Here is a 21997-nt window from a genome sequence, read left to right as displayed (position 1 = left end):
GACAGAATTCAAAATGGTGGAGAAGGAAATAGATGGGACATTTTGGAATGTAACGTATCTGTTTTCATGGCGTTTAAATGAGTCTAATTCACTTGATATGAGCTGTAAATTGTGGGCATGAATCAATCAAATTACAAGGAAATATTTACAACCATGGCATAGTTTTAATTCAAAACAACAAAATTAAGACTTATTTAGCATTTTATTACTTTTACTTGACAAAAATACACCATTACATTGTGAAGAATTTCAACCCTAGAAAATCATTGTATATAGATATTATAAACAGGAGATAAGCTCTAGCCAATTATTAAAAAACACAATAAAAACACAGAGAATATAAATATTATTACAGATATCAAATAAATATATAATAGAGATATATTAGAACCTGAAACATGTTGTTACTCAGAGTTTCACACTGTGCGATCTTAGACGACTAAAACAGAACCTGAAACATGTTGTTACTCAGAGTTTCACACTGTGCAATAAGACATAATACACACTATTCAAGAAAAATTGATATATAAATGAGATTTATCTGGATAGAATAAGTTATGAATTAAACGACTCCATTATGCAAATCAATGTTTTTTTATTCATCTGAATCATCTGTAAATTTTACCACAGTAGTTTTAACACGTGCCAATCTTTTTCTCCTCTGACTTCTACTTGGAGTAACATAATCTGATTTGAGATGTCGTCTGGTGTGAATCTTCTGTTCAGTATACTGACTAAATCCAACATGGCAGACTGGACATTTGTAGGGTTTCTCTCCGGTGTGAACACGCATGTGTGAGACTAGATATTGTTTTAAGGCGAATGTTTGATGACATACTATACAGTGATATGGTTTTTCTCCGGTATGTATTTTAATATGATTATCTAAATGATGTTTCCTGGTAAACTTCTGATCACAATCAGTACAAGAAAATGGCCGTTCTCCTGTATGAATGAGGGCGTGTGTTTTAAGGTGAGCGTTTTGTGAGAATAATTTATTACACACTTGACATTGAAATTTCTTCACTCCAGAATGGATGACAGCATGTACTTTTAGAGCTGTAACAGAAGCAAAAGCTTTCCTACAAACATCACAATCGTAAGGTTTTTCACCAGTGTGAGAACGCATGTGAACTTTTAACGCTTCACGTGTAGCATATCTTACATCACATTGTTCACATTTAAAATGTTTCTCCTTGGTATGTGTTCGCATGTGAACTTTAATTTGAGATTTAGTAAACATAGTAATTGGACAATGTTCACATTTAAACTGTTTGACTCCAGTATGTCTGAAAACATGATTCAACATCGTTTGTTGTTGACGAAAACGCTCCCCACAGATGTGACATTGAAAATCTTTAACTGTGACATGTTTTAATTGATGTCGTTTGTATTCCTGATTTGTATCACAAACTTTATTACAAGTCTGACAAGTCCGGCTCACCAATTTTTCTTTCGCTTTCATTTCACAATAAATTACCCACTCTTCCTTGCTCATTCCTTTGTGAACTTCTCGTAAATGTCTGAACATTCCACTACGATTGGCAAATTTTTTATAGCAGATGTAGCATTTAGATTGACTTTCTTCCACGTCTGCTGCATCATTTTCTATTTCTATTTTGAATTCATCAGATTGTAAAGTTTCAACTGGCTGACACCAACCTTCCGTTTTAATATTATAGATTACGTCTGGTTTGATCGCCATGTTAGAAATCGGTTCATCCAAATCAGCTTCTTCATCTCTTTCAATCTTAATTTCAAATTGTTCCTCAGGTCCCTGCGACACTATATCTTCAAGTTCCTGCGACACACTGCCCTCAAATCCCTGTGACACCCCATCTTCAAATCCCTGTGACACCCCATCTTCAAATCCCTGTGACACACTATCACCAGCCAACATGAGAAAACAAATTCCATCCTCTAATAGATAGTCTATTCTATTTAACTCAATCTTTAAACTTTTATTACAATTTATAACTCCAGTTTCCATTTCTCTTTTAGAATTTTCACAACTAGTTCTCTGTCTTTCTGAGTTTAAATCTATAATATCAAGGTCAGGTTTTGATTTGGTTTAAAACTGTTTTCACAGGCCATGTCACATTAAACTGAACTTGTTTTTTTGATGTTTTTTGGTGTTCTCCTATCTGGCCGCAAGTTGCAATGTTTAGATCTGGTCTGACAAATATTACAGTTATATCTTTCTTAATCTTCTACATTCTACAAAATATACACAAATACACAATTAATCTTATACTGTATACAATCTCTTAAAATATCAGAAAAAACAAAGAAAATAATAAACATAGCAGTTGATTAGATATTAGTGTTTAAATATTTGTTTTAGTAGATAGAGATCATATTGTGATGACTGAAATTGAACAATATCAGCTGGTGTCTTACAATACTTACATTATAAATCTTTACATGATATTAACATTTTCATTAACTTGTTGAGATAGACAGCCTTTAAAACTATTAAATCTGATATCAATTTCACCTTCTTCTAGCTGTTCAAATAACAAAATACTATATATTACTTCCACAGGGATAAAAACAAGTTAAGGGATACGTTTCTCTAGATTTTGGTGTATAGTTTTCATAAATTTGATAAAAAACATTTTACAAATCAGACTGCCCGTTAATGTTTCACAAAACCAAGTTATATGGTCATATGAAAAGTTCATTAGCTGTTACCAATGTTTCGTCAATATGTTTTTGGATTTCGTGTTTTGTTTTGATCAGATGTTATTAATTAGATATATTTACACTCACCTCGTCAAAACTATAAATTTCCTGATAACATCGAGGAGACATCAACTGGCGTTGACATTTGGTTAATTCTAAACCAATTTTACCTTGACAATCTGGCAACACTTCTACTCGTTGTTTCGCATATTTAAACTTTCTATCCTATAATAATAAAAAATAATCAATAGTAAACTATGTGGACACTCTACCTATAGTTTATCATAAAAATCATTATTAGCTATGTGAACTCTAATTATAATTAAGTGAAAACTCTACCTATATTTAGCTATGTGGACTCTCTACTCTCTATTCAACAGAGATTCAAGATTTCTCAAGGCATATCTATTCACTAAGTAATATATAAAGAATGAACAAAGTAAATCTGAATTCAACTCACATCTCTCTTCTTTTTAAAAGTATATCTGGGAAACTGAAACGTTACAGCTGAATCAACTGGTAGAAAACAGCCAATCAGTAAAACTAGGATTAAGAGGGTGACGACAGCTCTCTCAATAAAACTTGTCATGGCTTCAAATTACTACAACTAGACATCACTTCTAATCAACTCACTATTCAGTCAACTGGAAAAATATATCATATGACAGAGTTTTAGTTTAAATCATTAAAATATCAAACATAGTAACCATATAAATAACTTCCTGCTTATAAACAACTTGCAGACAACACTCCCAACGCAAATGACTGGCAAAATTTGACTTAATTTAGCATCTAGACACGTGAATCAATTTTTAAACATAAATATCATAAATTATGAAAATGTACAATCACCATTTTGTAAAATGATTCACGTGTCAGTCACATGGCCCTTGAATGACGAATCGGACACAAGGCAAGTCGGACATAACCAGATTGGACATGAAAGACAAATCGGACAGATTATAGTTATATACAATACAAATTCCTCCACTTAAGCATGAATGGAGAGGTTTGATGCTATACTGAAGCTCTCAAGATTGTCTCGATTCAAAGAAGGTTTATCAACAGCTCCCCTCTCAGAATTTCTACGACTACTGCCCCTCGCTCCCTCCCCCCAAATCATTCACCCTTATTATACAAGTACAATGCCATGTTAGACTATTAAACATGTCTATTGACTTCATTCGTCTCATATCTTTATTGTATAGAATGAAAACCAAACTTTTTATTAAATACATATTTATTATGAACTGATGTCAAATATAAAATATAAGATTAAAATAATGAATACATTGTATTAATAATGATACAGTAAATTAGACTATGATATGTTATATATTACTAAGTTAATATTACTATATATTAATTATATTCTATTATGCATGTTATATATCTTTTGACCTTTGAACTCTTGCTAGCTGAGCACAATGATAAAATAATAATAGACAAGACAAGACAAGACCTGTTTTCACATGGAAACATTTCAAGATTCTGAAAATCCAGAGTGAGTGTTTGAGCAGATTATATGATGTTAAGAGCCAATGGTTGATATTAGTTGTTAATGAAAGAGGCAAGTATTTTTTTAACTTCATGTTAAGAGCCAATGGTTGATACTGAAAAGAAGAGAGGCAAGTATTGTTGACTAGACTAGAGTAGAAATCATCAGTCAAATATTTAATCATTCTGTGTAACTTTAATATAATCTGGATATTGATTTTCATTAAACTGTAGTCCAAGTTGTCGTTTGTGTATACCCATGTGTTTTTTAACATGTTGAGTTCTTGAGAAAGGTTTACTACATACTGGACATTTAAAAGGTTTCTCTCCAGTATGAGTTAAATTATGTTTAGTCACGTCTCCACTAGATCTAAATGATTTACCACATGCCTCACATTGATAGGGTTTCTCTCCGCGATGTATTCTCATATGACGATGTAAACTACTACCAGCACTAAAACACATAGAACAGATATCACACATAAAACGTTTTTCACCAGAATGAACTATATGATGTCTCTTAACTTCACTGTTAGTTTTAAAACCTTTTCTACAAATACCACATTCAAATGGTTTATCATCTGAATGCATTGAAATATGTCGTTTTAAATTTCCTTTCGCTGCAAAAGCTCGTCCACACTGTTCACATTGATAAGGTTTTTCACCGGCTAAAACTCTCGCCTTCATTTCCAATCGTTCTAATCTATTTGATAATTTCTCCTCTAATTCCACATCCACTGCCTCGGAAAGTTTTTTATGATGTAATTTTTCAACAATGGAGGAAATTTTCTTCCTGTTTCTAATGGTCACTCGTTTTTTATCTTTTAATCCTTTGAAACTTTTCATCCCTCTCTTTTTCTTTTCTTCAAAAACTATGCTGGGTTCAAAATCAGAATCTTCCTCATTATCCAGATCATTCAGCACTTCTTCTGCTTCATCTTCTACTAATGGTGAGACTGGAGCGATCTAGAATAAAACCAAGACCAGATTAATCAGTATAATATATTGATATAATAAAATAAACGAACTTGAGCTCATCTCATGTTGCCGTCACGTGTGTCAATTAGAAATTGCTGTTTGTATATAATTGATAGAAAGGGAGAGAATAAACAGAAGATATACCTGATGTACGTTTAAAAATTGTCGACATTCTTCTGTTAATTCATTACAGTTTAAATCTTCAGCTAACTCTTTTAAATTCTCACAGTTATTGATATTAATTAGTGATATTAAACCTTTCTCACACCTAAAATATACATATATACTGGAGTTATACTTCCTGCTGTTTTCAATCTGATTTGATCATTGAAATGAAAGCAGAGTGCACCGACAAAAACTCAATATTGTATTCATGTTCTTGTATGATATCAACTCTGTTTTAACTCCAGAGAGTTCACATGGCTTTTAGCATATAGTTCAATAATCTAGAGAGTTCTCAAGGCTAGTAAGATATAGTTTAATAATCTAGAGAGTTCCCAAAGCTAGTAAAATAAGATCTAGAGAGTTTGTGAAGCTGTTGGATTGTTGTATTCAACTTACTGTTTAAAAAGACCATCAAGTTTATATTTAACGGAGGCGTGTAATATTTCTATAATAAAACTAACGTCCACCTTGGTATCTAGTTTGTCTGTATAGACCCATTTCATCAGCTCATATCCCACCTCTTGTCTTACACCTAATAATCAAATACAAAATATAAACTTGTTCTAATAGAATAAATACAACAAAATACTAGGTCTATTGGGATGAGTGCCAACACTGGGCAGATTCTCGAATTCACTGGCACAGAATTGTTCTTACCTTGAGGAGGATTCAAACCCACTACACCTAATTACCTAGCAGACCTAAATCAAACTAGCTACCAACTGAGCTATTCCACTAATCATAGGGTATTCTAGGACTGATATATCTTGATACAGACACAACACGATATAACGATTAAATATTGCCCATTCTCTCCCCTTAATTTACACAATCAGGAGCAGTAACTCTTGATAAGTTTACCTGTTAAATCAAGTTTGTCTATGTAGAAAAGATGCTGTAAGTCCCAGTATTCACTTCGTGTAGACAATATCAACTTGTGAGCATGTAAAATATGATTATCTCCTAATAACACCTGTATATCACTGAAAAATACACAATATTTCATTAAAACAAGGGCAATAACTCACTTGTTCATTAAAAAAGTAACAAATGTTTAGGATTGTAAATTACATAGAGGCAATTAACGGCCTCATCTCATATACTTAAAAACATCAATAGATACATAGAGATAGATTATTAGACTAACACATGACAATAAATCTTATAAGATAGTATTACTGTACCTGAAAAGTGGTTTATTAAAATAATTGGCTACAGTCGAGATTAGTATACTAGAAAACAGTTCAGGAACTTCTTCTTTCATAATATTTTTATTAGTAGACAGTAAAGTGTTATATTTTATTTCTATGTCTGTCAGGGTGTTTTGTAGTTTAATATATTCATCTTTCATAGAATTTAACTCAGTTAGTAGATCATTATATGATTCCATGTCGATTGTCTCCCCTTGTGATACGTCATTCTCATGTTTTACAATTTCATATTCAACTGGAATGTCCACTACCTCTTCCTTTCGACTTCGTTTTGGTTTTTTAATTTCTGTTTTCTTTCCTGATCGTAAAGTACCAGCACGAGTCGTTTGGCTGACATCCATGTTGATATTTGGTCGTAATTTTCTCTTGGTAGCTTTTTGTGTCTGACTATCTTGCTTTCTTTTGCAACTTTTTGAAGATATTTTCTGTTCTGGTTTCTCTAAGTGCTCAGGGTCTGTTTGCATCAGTTTTACTGGAACCATGGTCTCTTTACTCTTTGTCTGTTCGTCTACTGGAGTTTCTTCTAATTTAGAGTTTATAGTGCCAAGATTGGAATTGCTGGAATCACACAATCCAGCTAGATTTATATCTGTCTCTTCCACTTCAGTTGGTGTTTCTCTACTTTCAGTTTCTGGCACAGTTTCTGCTAATTCATTTCCCTGTTTAATTTCACTCTTCACTATCTGAAGATCTTTGTCTTTAGTTGATTTGCCTACACTTTGTGAGGAACTTGCCAGTTCCACTTCAGACATGCCTGAATTTTGAAAAGAACTACTGGTAGATGTTTCAATATGAGAAACGCTTAAAACTTGAGAATCGCATGCAGCACTGACTTGAGAAACCATTTTGGTATTTTCTTCTGAATTCTGAACTGAAGACAATAGTTCAGTGTATGACAGTGGAATCTCCTCCTTTGGAATCATCTTAGTATAACCATATGTATCAGGATTCAAAGACTCAGTTACTGATGGCGCCGTTGTCAAACTTCCTGGATATGAACCACTGGAAGCGGATGTGCCTTGGACACCTGGTATTTGTGTGTAGACCAATTCATCTTGGACATTTAGACTGTTTTGGAAGTTGTGCTGCCCACCATCTTGGATATTCAGCTGCCTGTCATGTTGCACGTTCAGTGCTCTGCTATCTTGTATATCCACAACTCCACCATCTTGGATATTTTGGGGTGTTACCTCACTATTCTGAGAGTTGAGTACTTCCCCATATATGACTGGACTGAATTGACAACTAGTTTCTCGTGGATGAATCTGAGTAAAATTCTGATTGAAATGACACTGATTTTCTGGTGGAGATGCAAATTGCGTGGTCGTGGTTCTCTGAGATTTGTTGACAGTTGTGGCCAGTGTTGGATATTGTACGTTGTTTCGTTGAAGAGGTTCTGTCCATAATGGTACATCAAAATGGTTATTTTGGTTTTGATTCTCTGAATGTTGAGAAACTAGACTTTCCTCTCCTAAACTCTCTGTTTTCTGGCCATCTGTATTATAGAAATTAAAAAATATCAGAATTTTACGAAATCATCCAAACATCAGAAGTCAACTTCTAACTTTATGTTTCTCTGCACAGAAAGACAGCACTTGGTTGTACATTTAGATTCTCTCAGCCACCTACTGAGAGCAGTTGCTATTCTAGAAAGCAATGACGGCTATGCAGTGCCACTTTGGAAAGGGTACAACGACCCTTCTTAGACTGGTGCAGAAAAACTATGAATATAGAGATTTTACGCTTAGTCAATAGTTTGATTGTTATAAAATGCTATTGGCCATAGAGTTAACATGGTTCCTTAACACAAATATCAAGCAATCAAGGAATTCGTTCAATGCATTTGGAGATATTGACCAATGTTTGCTATTTTCAATAACAAAAAATATTATTACCCGTCGCCATTTTGCATTGTATGTGTCACGTGATTTCTGTTGAAGTTATCTTTAAGTTTTCGCTCTCGAATCTTAATATTAATAATTCAACATAAATTCGACACCGATGAATTCATATCAATTGAAATAAACGAAATATATCTACTGGAATCCATTTTCATGCAAGACAACTTGGCATCGAAATTCGAATATAGAAAAATTTGTTGTATTAAGAGAACTTCAGCATCACGTGACACGAAATAGTCAAAATGGTGGACAGAGAAAAATGAAGTAAAATGCCAATAATGAAAATTAAGTTTTTGGACGGTTTAAGGCAAAAATTCGTTATTTTATGGCAACCTGGTGCTTAGTTGTTGACAATTTAATCGTTTTGAGGAATTGTCACGACTGTAATAACCATCAGAATAGTTTTATTAAAGATTTTCTCCTTCCCCCTCCCTTAAAAGTGGCTACACTACTCAAATACAACCATTGCAGAGAGTTATTATCAGTGGAATATCACAGTCAGTAGCGAGTTGGATTGTCATCTGCTAGGCCATTGGGTGTCTTGATTCAAATACCCCTCAAGCTAAGAAAAACTTCTGATAGCTCTGCCAGTGCCTCCACGAGTCAGCTTTCACTCCCTACTGTTTAGAAAGTAGCCAGGTTATCCCTATACTTGTTTGAGTAGTTGATAATTACAGCATGAAAACAAGGTATAAGAGAATTTACAGTTAACCAGACTATATTCAGTGTAGGTCAGAAAATATCATATTATAAAGCTTATTATCTTTTTTGCAGATACAGTAATTGGTCAATTTGAAAATTAGATAAACTCATCCTAAAGTTCAAAAAGAAAAGATGGCGACAGTGGCTGGATCATCCACCAATTCAAGTCCTGGTCAAACACGAGAAGAATCCGTCCTGGAAACTTTCTTTATTTTAATCTCTCAATTTGCTTATGATAAAGCCAAGGATTTGATGGTATGTAACTATATTAGCTAAGATATCATCTTCACAATGTCAAGCTATTAGGAAAGAGTTGTATACCTTGACTGCAATACTCACCTTTCACGTGCCACAGAAGAGACTGAAAGGGATAGCAAATACAGCCAATCAGAGGCTTCGATAAAAAGTCTGTCAACACTAAGTCATAATGTTTACAGACTTTCTGTCCAAGGCACTGATTGGCTGTATTTTCCAATCCAATGAGACAGTTTAATATGATTCAGATTTAAAATGAATATTTTGTCTTTCCAGGATAAAGAAAAAGAAAGTCACAAGTTATCAAGTAGTACATCCTGGGGAACAGTTGTACAATGTCTGTCTCAGTTTTCTATAGCAGAGAAAGTTTATATGTCTTTATCTTCACTCGGACAGAAAACTACCAGGTTTAATCCTATTATTGGTAAACCTAAAGAGGTTGGTATTTCAACGTGGGGTACTCGTAAAAACTTGTTTTAACCATGTGTTTGACGTCTTTAATCACAAAATGCTGTATCACCTAAGGCCCTTCGCAATTTGTGATGTCATGAAACACTTAGTGGAATTGCAGGAATCACAGACAGTCTTAACAATCCTTTTAATTTTGTATATTTCAGAACATCCGACCCCTGTACCATATGTTAACACAAGAATTTATTCGTATAGAAGATTCCAGTCACCATAGTAACAGTGGAACGCCCTCTAGTGATATAGAAATATTATTAGGTCATCTTTGTGGACAGTTATGTCAGTATATAGCAGCCAAACAAAGCATGGCTGACTTGTATCCTTTTACTCAATAAGATGGCAATAGCACAGCTTATAGCACGTTGTTCCATCTAACAACTAGACGCTTTTCCATGTCAGCACTCCAACCTGCATCACTGACAGGGGAAAACTAAGTTGAAAAGTCTGAAAGAAACGAGGTTATCCATCCTCTATTTTTGCTTGTGTACCTGTTATTTGTCAAGGGGAAAGGGGTTTAATTACAGCACTCATCTACTTGTACGAGGAGAACTGATAAATCTTTAACAAGAAACTAGATATGAGAATTTACACAGACAAGTTGTGTTTGAAGAGTTAGTCACGTCAATGGCTGAAATTATTCAAACTAACAGTAAATCATTTCATCATCCTTTACTCTCACCTATTAAATCAGCTTTCACGTAAGTATCTACTAGAGTTACTGCCCTTGATGTCAGTTAGTCTAGCTCGCTGTACATGGAGGAAAGTTAACTAGAGATGGCATTTCACACATGCGGCAACAAATAGTTTTTGTAATATGATAAAACATGACTAATGACCAAGTTTCGACGTAGATTTACTCTCTCAAGAAAGCTATGACATTAATAAGAGATGTACAATGTTTATTGATCTGATGTCTCTTGCGTGTAGGCTGGGATATAAATACTTCTTTTCTCTCTGTTAAGTAGTATAATAAAAGAGTCCCTGACTAATGAAAACTTGAATTGTTTTTCAGATTAGAGTGTGAAATTCTCCATCATCTTCTACAAGCTCAGTTGTTATTATGTGATTGGCAATTTCTAGCTTCCTTGATACAACTACAACAAGCTAACACTAGACTACAGAGCTGGGCCACACTCGCTGTTTTACACGACTTAGAAAAGGTACAAACATCTTCAAATATCTTATAATCAATTTTTACTTGTCCTGTTTCACTAAAATTCCATACTTACGGCAAATTCATAAGATTTTGTGAAGAACACAGACCAAAGTCACTTACAGTAGACGAATTAAAATTGTAATCTTAGCTTAGAAAAGAAATCAAATAATTTTTGGTATATTTCAGATTAAAAAATCGTCGAAGAGTAACCAGAAAAATAGTTCTATACCAGCTTTGTTTCTATGGTTACAGAGATTTAAAGGTCTGCTAGTATCTAAGGTAATATTGATACCAATATTGCCATACCCTACAGTCCTTAATGGGAATTTACGGTCGTATTCAAAACATGATGTCTTGTCATCTAATTATAGTGAAATCATAGCTGTCCTGATGAGGATTTGATATCTGAAACCTGTGTCAGCAGCATGAGATAATAAGATAACTTCTAGTCATCTTCAATCGCAAATTGATTTTAATCTTTATAAACTGTAAAAGAAAATACCTTTTTTATTAAATAGAATTTTAAAATTTGTGTCCAACGTGCACCAAAATAAATAAAATATTTAAAATCTGTTTTACTTTCAGTTTAGTTTATATTTTTACGAGATATTATCCAGACAGACTCAAGGTGATATTAAAATGTTTACAGCTAAAGCAACAGAAGATTTCGTAGGCAGGTAAGTTATACTTTCTTTAAACTTGTTTTTTCATTTGCCAAGGAAATATCAAAGCTAAAATACAGATACAAATTGATTGATATATTTCAGGTTACAAGCGTTTCAGAAGAAATATGATTCTACCAATATCTATATGATACTAGACACGAACGGACAAAGAGAGATTTATAAAGGCCCAGGGTATCATCATCCTGATAAATATATTGAGGTTCCTAAAGGAAAAGATACCTATCCTTTCATTTTATCTCTACCTCAGGTATGTTATTCTCTTTCTTATCATTATACATCATCTTTCTATTAGTGTTACAATTAATAATCTAACAAAATAAATTTAGAAATTGAGAAGGTTGTATAAACATTACATCCAAAGATATGAAATTAATCTACATTTCTAAACTAGCTTTCCTGATGAAGATATTGTATCTGAAACATGCCTAAGACAGTCTTTAAGTTCAACAGATCAAGTTACGCTCAACACGAACATTATTGTTTGTTATTTTGTGTATATTTGTATATTTTAGGAGAAACCAGCTGAGAATATCCATGCTGGTATTTTAATGATGTTGAATGATAGAGATATGAGTGAACAGGTTTCAAACGGACAAGAGAAAGTTAAATGTGTATACGATAAGGTGAGGGCCGTGAGGGGGTGTGACTTACTTGATTGACAGCCAAAAGACAGGAATAGTTAGTGCATGAATAATAGAGGCGTGGCTTAGTTATGATAGCAGAGAAGCTGATGTTAGATGGAAGACATCTTTTAAATTTTTGTTGGAAAGGGATTTTGTATTAAAATTTCTGAAGAATTTCTATTTTTTATTTCAGTCCAATCAGAGAACGTTTTACATCTGTCGTTTGGAGCATCGAATCTCCATGGTGATTTTATTTGATACCAAAAAATCTGTTCGAGATTCAAACGTTAATAATTTTCTATTGGATTTGAGTTCTCAACTAAAATGTCATAAAGTTATAGCCAGTTTAAAACCTGGAGTTAAAACTTAAAAACATACGGCTGATGTTTACATTCTGGAAGTGTAAAATCTTAAAAAACCTCAATAACACACTGGAACTAAACGTTTTAAACGGGCAAAAGAACTCAAATTGTCGCTTGTGCAAAGTTTAATAAGAAATAAAAACTCAGAGACTTGTGAAGATACATGTGAGAATTATACGTGAGATTTATCTATCTGAACTCGACCAGAACATAGTGATACACAAAACATGAGATGTAAATGTCTAGAGATTTGACAAAGGACTTGATGGTGGATAGGATCTTTCAGATCTATCAATAACTGGTGATTGCTACAGTATGATGGCCACTTTAGTGTATAAGAATAGGGACATTCTCTCTTACTTGAGATTTGATCCTGGATAACTCTAGACTCAAGACTTTTTGATGAAATAAACTATGTATACACAGTACTTATTACATTGAAAATAAAACCGAGATTTGATTTTAGTGTAATTTATATTCCCTATGCTTCTCTAGCTTCGCGGTGCAGAGCATCAAATTATCATTCTCACATATTACCACTATGTTGAAAAGGTTGTCCAGTAACCTCCAGCTTATTAATTTAAGAGCATTAGTTAAGATGGAATCGGCAACTTGCTTTCCCCTTTCAACAATTCACAAAGTCAGTAATTCTTAAAATATGGTGTGTACTAAATGGTTAATCACTAGCTTGGGTTTATTTCTTGCTTTAAGACACTATGAGAAAGACTTGAACTGGGAATCGCCTAAATTAGAATTGTCCTCAGTCCGATTTGTCTTTGGCCGATTTGTCTTTAGACCGAATTGTCTTCGGGTCGAGTTGTCCTGATACCAAAATTAGTTGTGGTCTGTGCCTTAACATTAACTTCCGGTCAAATTCAAGATGGCAGCTAAAAAATGAAAATATAACTAATTTACTCATTTTACTCGATTCTAACAGTGTCTTGAAGGCTTTCGCCAAGAATTAACTGTCTGAATGATGGGGAGAAGGAAATTCGACAGGACTGTAGTGAAAAAATGTCCAATTTGTGGTCAACAAGTAAGAAATCGTCCATTTAAATGAGTCTGTTCAGCTTGCTGGCGGGGGCACCTCTGTCAGTGTCAGCGTCAGCAGATAAAGGGTATATGTTTAATTCAACTAATAATGATGTTATGAGTATCCAAACTGTGTTGCATTGGATGTGCTACGATTCTAGCTAGTCTGCACTTTATTAAGTACTACAGTAGGTCACTAGAGGAGGGATGTAAGGGTTGGTGAATAAATAACCAAATTTTGCACTGACCTTTGTAATATTTATATTGTAGATACCAGTAGCTTGTAGATATTGTAGTTGTGGACATCAATTTACATCTCGAGTCAGAAGTTCATCTTCAACCTCTTCTATACCTGATGAAAGAGGTACAAGTACAGTATTATTTTATATTCCCAGAGGGACAGTGCATGTCTATTTACAGCTCTGTACTGGTGCATATGTTTTACTCAATAACAAGTAAATCATTTCAATAGTTGTATAAGAAGCAATTCTTTAAGTACTAGACACTTGAAACCATTAAACTTTGCAGAAACCAAACAATCTATTTCATGAGCTGTTAATTTAATGTATGAATATAAAATTGTAGAAGCAGACCAGTCAACTAGTCAAACTGAAGAAGGTGATAAACGAAGACGAACCGTTAGAACGAAAAGAGTAAAACCTGATTTTTTCAACTCATTAGAACTAGACTATTCATCACGTCAAATGAAACATAAAAAGGTGAAAGAGGTATGTGACATTATTAAAGAATAATAACAAATTCCAGAAGATTAAATTATTAAATTCTTGTGTTGTATATTGATTATATCATGGTAGTATGTGTTGTTTATTATTGTGTTGTATGTTGATTATATCATGGTAGTATGTGTTGTTTATTATTGTGTTGTATATTGATTATATCATGGTAGTATGTTTATTATTGTGTTGTATGTTGATTATATCATGGTAGTATGTGTTGTTTATTATTGTGTTGTATGTTGATTATATCATGGTAGTATGTGTTGTTTATTATTGTGTACTATTTGATTTTAGATTGAAACTAAGAAGAAGGGAAGGGGGAGACCAAAAGGTTCAGTCAATAAACCAAAGACACCTGATACCACTAATCCCCCAACACCATTGATTCCAACAGGTAGGCTACTTTCTCTTTTACTCAGTCAAAATACAGTAGTAGGTCTAGGGGTGGTAAAACATGCTTTGTTTTGTCAGTGGTTTCACTACAGCTGTGCACTGGACAGATAATAGTTATAATTTCCTAGTTTGTCATGTGTTAACTCTAAAGCTGACTTGATTAACTATTTGTATTTCAGAGCCTGTACCTAAACCACCAGTAGAAGAAGATGTATTCAGTGGAGTCTCTTTAGAAAAATTACGAACTTATGATATTATTTTATCAGAATTAAATCGTAAGATGATGACAACTTCAGCTTTCAATCCTACATAAAATATATCTGACAATTATCATGTGGAATATGTTCTCTAGGTGATTATATTAGCCTGGTGCTGTATATTCTAATAGAATTAAACTGTTCTACCTTCATCACCTCTCAACACAATATACAAGTTGTTTTTCTAAATGATTGTATCTAAGATTCATGCTGTTAATGTTATTTGAATTAAACTCGAAATTTCTAGACCTAATAGTGGACTATAATACCAGACACATTGTGTCCTTAAAGAATAGATTAATATATTTTACCTTTGATACAATCAGTTATGCATCTTTGATATCTTCTTCAAATTTGAGCAAAATCTTGGCTAAGTATGCAGTAAGGATTGTAACCGTAAGGTCTGGATATGGATGGATATATTAACTGGACTCTAATTAGTTATAGTTTAATTGTATGTGTGTTTTGATGTTTGTTAATTATCTTCATTGTATCATCATAATATGTTTGTATTTATTGTATTATAATACAATTCTTTTATTTATTTGTAGTTTTCTTTTAAGCTGAAATAAACCTTCAAAATCTCTTTTGATGCAAATTTAAGCCAGGGGATTACTCTAGATGTCTCACGCATTGATGAAAAAATTAAAAAACCTTTTTTATTCGTGTTTTTTCCTTGAAAATGTGATAATTTTATGAAAAGTCACATTTGTTACTTAAAATAGCACTAACTGACATTTAGACGTCACATGACAGCATACTTATCACATGACTTGTCTTGGACGACCAGTCTTTTGGTCTGCTGACTCCATTAAGCGTCTTGATAAACAAGACTTAAGTGTCACATGATAAACACAAAGCGCTTTGATTAAAATCAACAGAGTAGAATAAATTTTGATTTTCAATTAACAACATGAATATTTGGATTGTATCAACTGTGTGCCTAATTTTCACACTCTCCAGTGTGTCTGCCAAAAACAACAAATGTAATTTTCCACCGGATCTGTGGTGTTCCTCAGAAGAAATAGCTGCATCATGCCAGGTATTGAACTCTACTTTCATTTTATTAAGCCATAAGCCCATTACATAACATCTTGGCTACATCAAACCACTGGTTAATTCCTACATGATGTTCAGCCCTTAGTGAGGGCAGGTAAGTCCTTAAGATATAGGACACGTTAGGTAATGAAAGATATTTTATTGTGTACAGAATGCATAGAGCATCTTTCAATGCTATCAAATAATGAAAGAAAGAGAGAACTATATTTTACAGGGATAACAACTTAGGTTCACAGTTATGGATCCTTTCTACCAGCTGGTCCTTGGCCAAACCTCTTGGCATTGATCTATCTCATTATATGGATCCATTTACAGTTGGGTCGATTGGAATTATAAAATAACATTTGTGCAAGGAAGTAAATATTGACTTTCCAGGTGACCCAGCAATGTTCCGAGACAAGTTGGTTATTAAAAGAGAAGACAGGCCCTGTGAATTTTACACTGTATTACGAGTCCCTGTGTCCAGACTGTCAACAGTTTATACGGTTTATGTTATACCCAACTTACCAGAAGATATCCAGCATCATGAACCTTACTCTAGTTCCTTATGGCAATGCTCGGGTAAGTTGGTTCTTTTATTTACGTTGTTATGGTAATGCTAGGAATTATATGGAGTAAAGGTTATAACTTTATATATGTTACTAATTATCATTCAGTAATTGATTAAGTTTTATTTCCTACCATCAGGAGTCAAGAGAATCAAGTGGAAGGTATAAATATGATTGTCAACATGGTCCTCAAGAATGTGTAGGAAACCTGATTGATGTACGTAATTTACTTCTCCCTCATATCTTTTACACTATTAATTTTTCTACAGTGTTTCACTTTAGCAGGTAAATCTTGATGATTGATATTCATGATATCTAACCAGCCAATCAACATGAATACATAGCTATTTTATATTTTATCGTGTAAATACGAACGAAATGTGTGAATAATATCCGAGTATGAGCAAGGGTATAAATTCACCTCCTACAAAGCTATTTAGATAATGTGAACCACTGTCCTATCTATTAATTGATAAGGGTAGGTAGGTTATTTCTATATGGCTCTAGAAACAATGTCTTATATATTTTGTTATATTTTTCAGACGTGTTCTATATATTATTTAAAAATAGTGGAGAAATATTTCCCCTATATTCATTGTATGGAGATATCTCAGTCAGACCCTCTACAGGCTGCTAAACAGGTATGTTTATATAATTTATAATAACCTTGCTTCAACAATGGTATGTCTTCATTAGCTCATCTTCATTAGCCTGACTTCATTAGCTCATCAGGTGTAGAATGTTCTCTTCATTCAACAGTCTTTCTAGGGTCTTGTAGCTGTAAAATACAGTACAGAGATCACTGTGAAGACTGCAGCCTCTGAACTCCTGTTTCCCCTGCATATCAACCAAATGTAAAAGTCCTGGCTTGACATTAGCTAGAAGCTATATAGAGCTATTTTCTCCAGAGTTTCTAATATTATTTGTGTACCTGAATATTCAGTGAAGTTTTATTAATTCCTGGTGTTCTGTTGTATTTGTATTTTTCAGTGTGCTCAACAATTCACTGTACCATTAGATAAAATATTGTCTTGTGCTAACTCTAGCCTTGGGAACTCTCTAGAGCATGAGATGGCTAAAAAGACAGACTCACTTCGCCCACAACATCAATATGTACCCTGGGTAACACTAAACGGGGTCAGTTTAAGATTAAATATTTATAATTTAATAGTTATAAATATTACTAATGTTCCTCTGTATGTTTATATTTAAGACGTTCTGTAAGGATACTATCAGGAGTTTTTTTATGGCCTACAATCATGTACAAATATGTAGTTTATGTATCGAGTTATTCCTGGATGGATTTAAACATTTGTTTTCTTGATATATCACACCTTTGATTAAGATTTTTATGACTATTGTACGTTTTCTAGGTACATAATGAGAAAATACAAAATGAAGCTCAGAATAATTTAGTTAAATTAATCTGTAAAACATATCAGGTGAGAACTAGATTTTAACATCTTTCTTTCTGCTCTTGGAAAAGTGAAGCACCGAGCTTATTCCAATGTCAGCCACTTTGACAACTGTCTACCATTTCAACATCTTTTAAATAATTTCAGGGAGCCAAGAAGCCAGAAGCCTGTAATGAGTTTAAAGTGAAGAAAACTAACCGATGCTACAAATAGATAGAATACTCTACTTCTCAGCCAGTTCTTTCGGTGATAAACTTAATGACTATGTGCTTATTGACGTAACAGTGAAAATGAATGTATGAAGATGTCAGAAACTTTCAGTGCTAACCTATCAGGACGAGGCCTGCTTCTTTTGAAACTATTTAGAAAAATAAGATAGATAATACTTTATTTTGAATTATTTTTACAATTCCATTCATGAAATTTCTTTTTGTATATTTATTGTATCATTCCTTCGTCGTTTTGTTTTGATATTTTGTACATAAAATTAGTTTATTATCTGTTTTATTTACTTAACCATGGCCTCATGCAGCCATGTTCCTGTCAACCTAGCTGTAAATGAGTATAAAGAATCAGGGAAAGACATGTCTGCATCCCTTACAGCTACTCCTAATAGCTAATTATGTTAATTAGATACATTCATCAACACATTCCCTGGAAACTTTACTATCAGTTGAACTGTAGACTGGTAAAGAACCTCATGTTAAGTCTTATATGTCCTTCCCAATGCACTGAAATCTCTCACTGAAGCAAAGGAGACATACTTTAACATATTCTTTAGCATATCAACACAAAAAATTGATAAAGAATAGACTTTAATTCACTAATTTTCACATTTTAATAAATGTAAACAAAAAACCGCCATGTTTGTTTACGTTTTGCTTTGGCACTTCCATCGCCTCTCAACTTTGACTTCAGAGTTTAGGCTGAAAAAAGACACAGCGACCGTTCAAAACTATGTGTAGACCTCATAGAATCGTGCATAAATTTAATCAAATCCTCAAATTGCCATGACAGTGGTTTGATTTAGTCTTATCCTCTTTAAGCTGATGTAAAGTTGAAATTTATGATAAAAGTCAGCCATTTTGTTTTTATTACCCAATTTGGTTTGTTTGACATTCGAGACTAAAGTGTAAGAACCATTTTACTGCATATTGGACAATCAAGTCTATGACCCCCCTGTCATTTACAGTCTAAGGGAGACAACTCCATTGAATGATGTCAAATTTTTTTTTAATGGTGGGTAAGCGTTGAAGATCGAGGCGCATGCGCCGGGCGGAAATTAACGAGTGGTGCCTCATAATTACAATCGGCACTCAAGTAAGTTTCCGTAAACCGGAACCGGAAACATTTGACATATTTGATTAACCAGACTCAGGCGTCTATAGCCATTTACAACTTATAGATCGAGACTGTTGAATGTAAACAAACATGGCCGACTTTGAGCAGATTTTTCATAAATATTTTGAATTTTTGGCTATAAAAGCGATTGTATAAAGAAATATTATACTTTTCACATTCTTCAAGTTGAACAAGTAAGTAGGCAAGTTTATCGTGAGCTGTCATGCGTGTTGAATGGAGGATAAACATTCTACAGCCATTCTAATGTCTAGAAAATTGTACCTAAACTTACTAAGAGAAGGTTGAAGTCACCAAAGACCTGGCTTTAACTTCTCTTAGTTTGAGCTGGAGTCGTCAGCAAGGCAATAATGTGCTGTGAGTTGAAATCATCTTCAAGGTTAATCATTCCAGGGCAAGTGCTTCCGAGAGTCAGCTTACATTCCCACCCAGTTACCTGATAAAGAATGACTTATTGAATGGCAAGGTGTTTCCTGTTTAGAACAGGACAGTGATTGTTGCTTGATAATCTGATGGTGCAGACATGTAGGATGTTATATGCCATTTCTTTCACAAACCAACAATTGATTTGGTCTGTCTTGATGTAATTGTAACACCTGTTTGTTGATTCTGCTATTCTGTGTAACTTTAATTCAATTGTTTATTTAGTCTTATTAAGTGATGTAGTGATGAACCTGTCATACTCTACTTGTTAGATTTATTTTGTGTTTTAATTCTTTCAGGATGAGACCAAGATATTGATAAATAAAGACAAGGAGAGAAAAAGACGAAACGTTCAAAATAAATGTTACATCCTCTATGATTTCTGTTTCTTTTTTTAATCAAAATAAACTATTGAACTAAATGACTGTTTTTAATGGAGAAGAGGAAATTTGACATCCCTTGGTATTTCTGAGGCTATATACCATTTGCTACCAAATTTAAAGGATATTTAAACACTGATACAAATCGAAGCAGTGTTTGTATTAATGATCATTGAAAAAACAACACAAACAGCCATTATAAACAGAATTGTCTTCTGTAGGCTAAATTTTTACATCAGTAAATATTTTTGTAGTGTAGTAGGGGCCTTAGATGAGTGCATTTTACTTGGAAGAGTCCATTATAATTTTTTTAGGGGTGGATAGGAAGAAAATGGAGTTAAAATCTCATTTCCAAAAAGTGGAAGAGTCCAAGTTGTTTTCGAAGAGTCCATTAGGGTTTTAAGGGTAGTTCAGGAAGGATTTTCTGACGAGGCGTTTAAAACCGAAAACAGGAATAGTCCATTATAACCATGGAAGAGTCCATTGGGATTTTTAGGGGTGGACAGGTGTGAGCTTTTTTGAGAACAAAATGGCAACTTTTGGATTTTCAAATTTTCCCGCGCCCTGGGTCAAACCTGGGTCAAATTTAGTGCAAAAAGGTCAAGTAAGTAGGACATGGGGTTTTCCACTGGATTTTGGCAAGGGGGGATAGCTATGTTTAATTTTGGTTTTTCAGCAATTTCTGCTAAAGTATGCATTATGTGCATGTTTTGAGGTTATTTTCTGTATTTCTATGTAAAGACACATTATTGGACTAAATTCCAGTGCTATAGGTGTAAGAATTACACTACAGCACTTGAAAATAGCCCTGTGAACTAGAAATATGAAACAACCCTAGTGAAAGAGAGGCTGATCTCTGTCCAGTTGTAATTTGACCTTTGTTTTCTGATTGGTCAAAATTATGATTCTTAATTTCCATTTAAAAATGAGCCTTTTAAAAAACAAAGTCAATATTAGAGGGTTGGATAGAGAGAGAAAAGACACAAGAAAGATTTATTTAGTTTATTTTAGCTTGAAGAAACCAGTTGAATATTGTCCTATCAAAACAACTCTTCAATATAGAATACAGGTGATGTTGACCTCTAGGTCAAGGTTCACTAAATATTGGCAAGGAGCCAGGTATAATACTAGATTTCTGTCAAATTTTTGAACTGCAGACTAAATTTTCCGTTTTTAGCCATTTTTCACTTTTTCACTATTTTCTAGTGTGACATTTCCTTTAAAATTCATCAAAATATAAGCCTGCACATGCATTTTAATCTTTGACACCAATGATGAAGGGAAAAGACTTGCTGTAATTTCAGACCAAAATAAAGGAGTTTCTGAAAGCTGATCTATATTATTGAGATGCCAGTTGAAATTAATCTGATTTTCCAGTCAATTTTCCCTCCAGAAGGAAATAACAAAACATGCCTGGCAAGTCGAGATGAATTCTAACTGTTATCACAAATTGGGGTAATTTTCCTTGTCAGGACAGAAGCAATAACCGGGCTCGCTGTTACGGATTTGGACTGACAAATAACAAATTACAGGATATAAAACAATGGAATATTCTGATAGAATTTATTCATATTGAAGACTGTACAATAGATAGACACATTCAACAAAGCATAAACAGAATGTAGGTGACTTTATCTAGAAAGTTATAATACAAAATCATACAAATAATTTGATTGACTAGTAAGAAATACAAGGGTTTTAAAAT

The 21997-nt window shown here is 33.6% G+C and overlaps 5 protein-coding genes across 5 annotated transcripts; 4 read left to right on the top strand and 1 right to left on the bottom strand.

The window, feature by feature from the left end:
- Positions 1-595: 595 nt before the first annotated feature.
- Positions 596-4773, bottom strand: LOTGIDRAFT_129920 (hypothetical protein; the record flags this gene model as incomplete). Its single annotated transcript, XM_009064976.1, has 2 exons — positions 596-1270; positions 4489-4773. 2 exons carry the CDS (start codon positions 4771-4773, stop codon positions 596-598), a joined length of 960 nt encoding a protein of 319 aa, XP_009063224.1.
- A 4498-nt stretch (positions 4774-9271) lies between these two features.
- On the top strand, positions 9272-10197 carry LOTGIDRAFT_167459 (hypothetical protein; the record flags this gene model as incomplete). Its single annotated transcript, XM_009064975.1, has 3 exons — positions 9272-9394; positions 9671-9832; positions 10012-10197. 3 exons carry the CDS (start codon positions 9272-9274, stop codon positions 10195-10197), a joined length of 471 nt encoding a protein of 156 aa, XP_009063223.1.
- A 289-nt stretch (positions 10198-10486) lies between these two features.
- Positions 10487-12697, top strand: LOTGIDRAFT_167458 (hypothetical protein; the record flags this gene model as incomplete). Its single annotated transcript, XM_009064974.1, has 7 exons — positions 10487-10560; positions 10875-11022; positions 11205-11297; positions 11604-11695; positions 11786-11951; positions 12217-12327; positions 12521-12697. 7 exons carry the CDS (start codon positions 10487-10489, stop codon positions 12695-12697), a joined length of 861 nt encoding a protein of 286 aa, XP_009063222.1.
- Positions 12698-13579: 882 nt separating this feature from the next.
- LOTGIDRAFT_235567 (hypothetical protein) lies at positions 13580-15651 on the top strand. Its single transcript, XM_009064973.1, has 5 exons — positions 13580-13725; positions 13992-14085; positions 14307-14449; positions 14753-14852; positions 15031-15651. Exons 1-5 carry the CDS (start codon positions 13663-13665, stop codon positions 15162-15164), a joined length of 534 nt encoding a protein of 177 aa, XP_009063221.1. The 5' UTR covers positions 13580-13662; the 3' UTR covers positions 15165-15651.
- A 370-nt stretch (positions 15652-16021) lies between these two features.
- LOTGIDRAFT_235566 (hypothetical protein) lies at positions 16022-18627 on the top strand (the record flags this gene model as incomplete). Its single annotated transcript, XM_009064972.1, has 7 exons — positions 16022-16150; positions 16543-16728; positions 16855-16932; positions 17258-17356; positions 17706-17852; positions 18089-18157; positions 18278-18627. The coding sequence occupies 7 exons, from the start codon at positions 16022-16024 to the stop codon at positions 18341-18343; spliced, it is 774 nt and encodes a 257-aa protein (XP_009063220.1). The 3' UTR covers positions 18344-18627.
- Positions 18628-21997: the final 3370 nt, after the last annotated feature.

The sequence above is a fragment of the Lottia gigantea genome (genome assembly GCF_000327385.1).
Source record: "Lottia gigantea unplaced genomic scaffold LOTGIsca_67, whole genome shotgun sequence".
NCBI classification, from domain to species: domain Eukaryota; kingdom Metazoa; phylum Mollusca; class Gastropoda; family Lottiidae; genus Lottia; species Lottia gigantea.
The sequence above is the reverse complement of the archived record's forward strand: the minus strand, read 5'-3'. Positions and strand labels throughout refer to the sequence as shown.

Bases quoted from the DNA above. Each gene is read 5' to 3' on its own strand.
- LOTGIDRAFT_235567 (XM_009064973.1), top strand. From the start codon at position 13,663: ATGATGGGGAGAAGGAAATTCGACAGGACTGTAGTGAAAAAATGTCCA. The intron at 13,726-13,991 runs GTAAGAAATCGT...TTTATATTGTAG, and splicing joins GTCCAATTTGTGGTCAACAA to ATACCAGTAGCTTGTAGATA. The intron at 14,450-14,752 runs GTATGTGACATT...ATTTGATTTTAG, and splicing joins AACATAAAAAGGTGAAAGAG to ATTGAAACTAAGAAGAAGGG.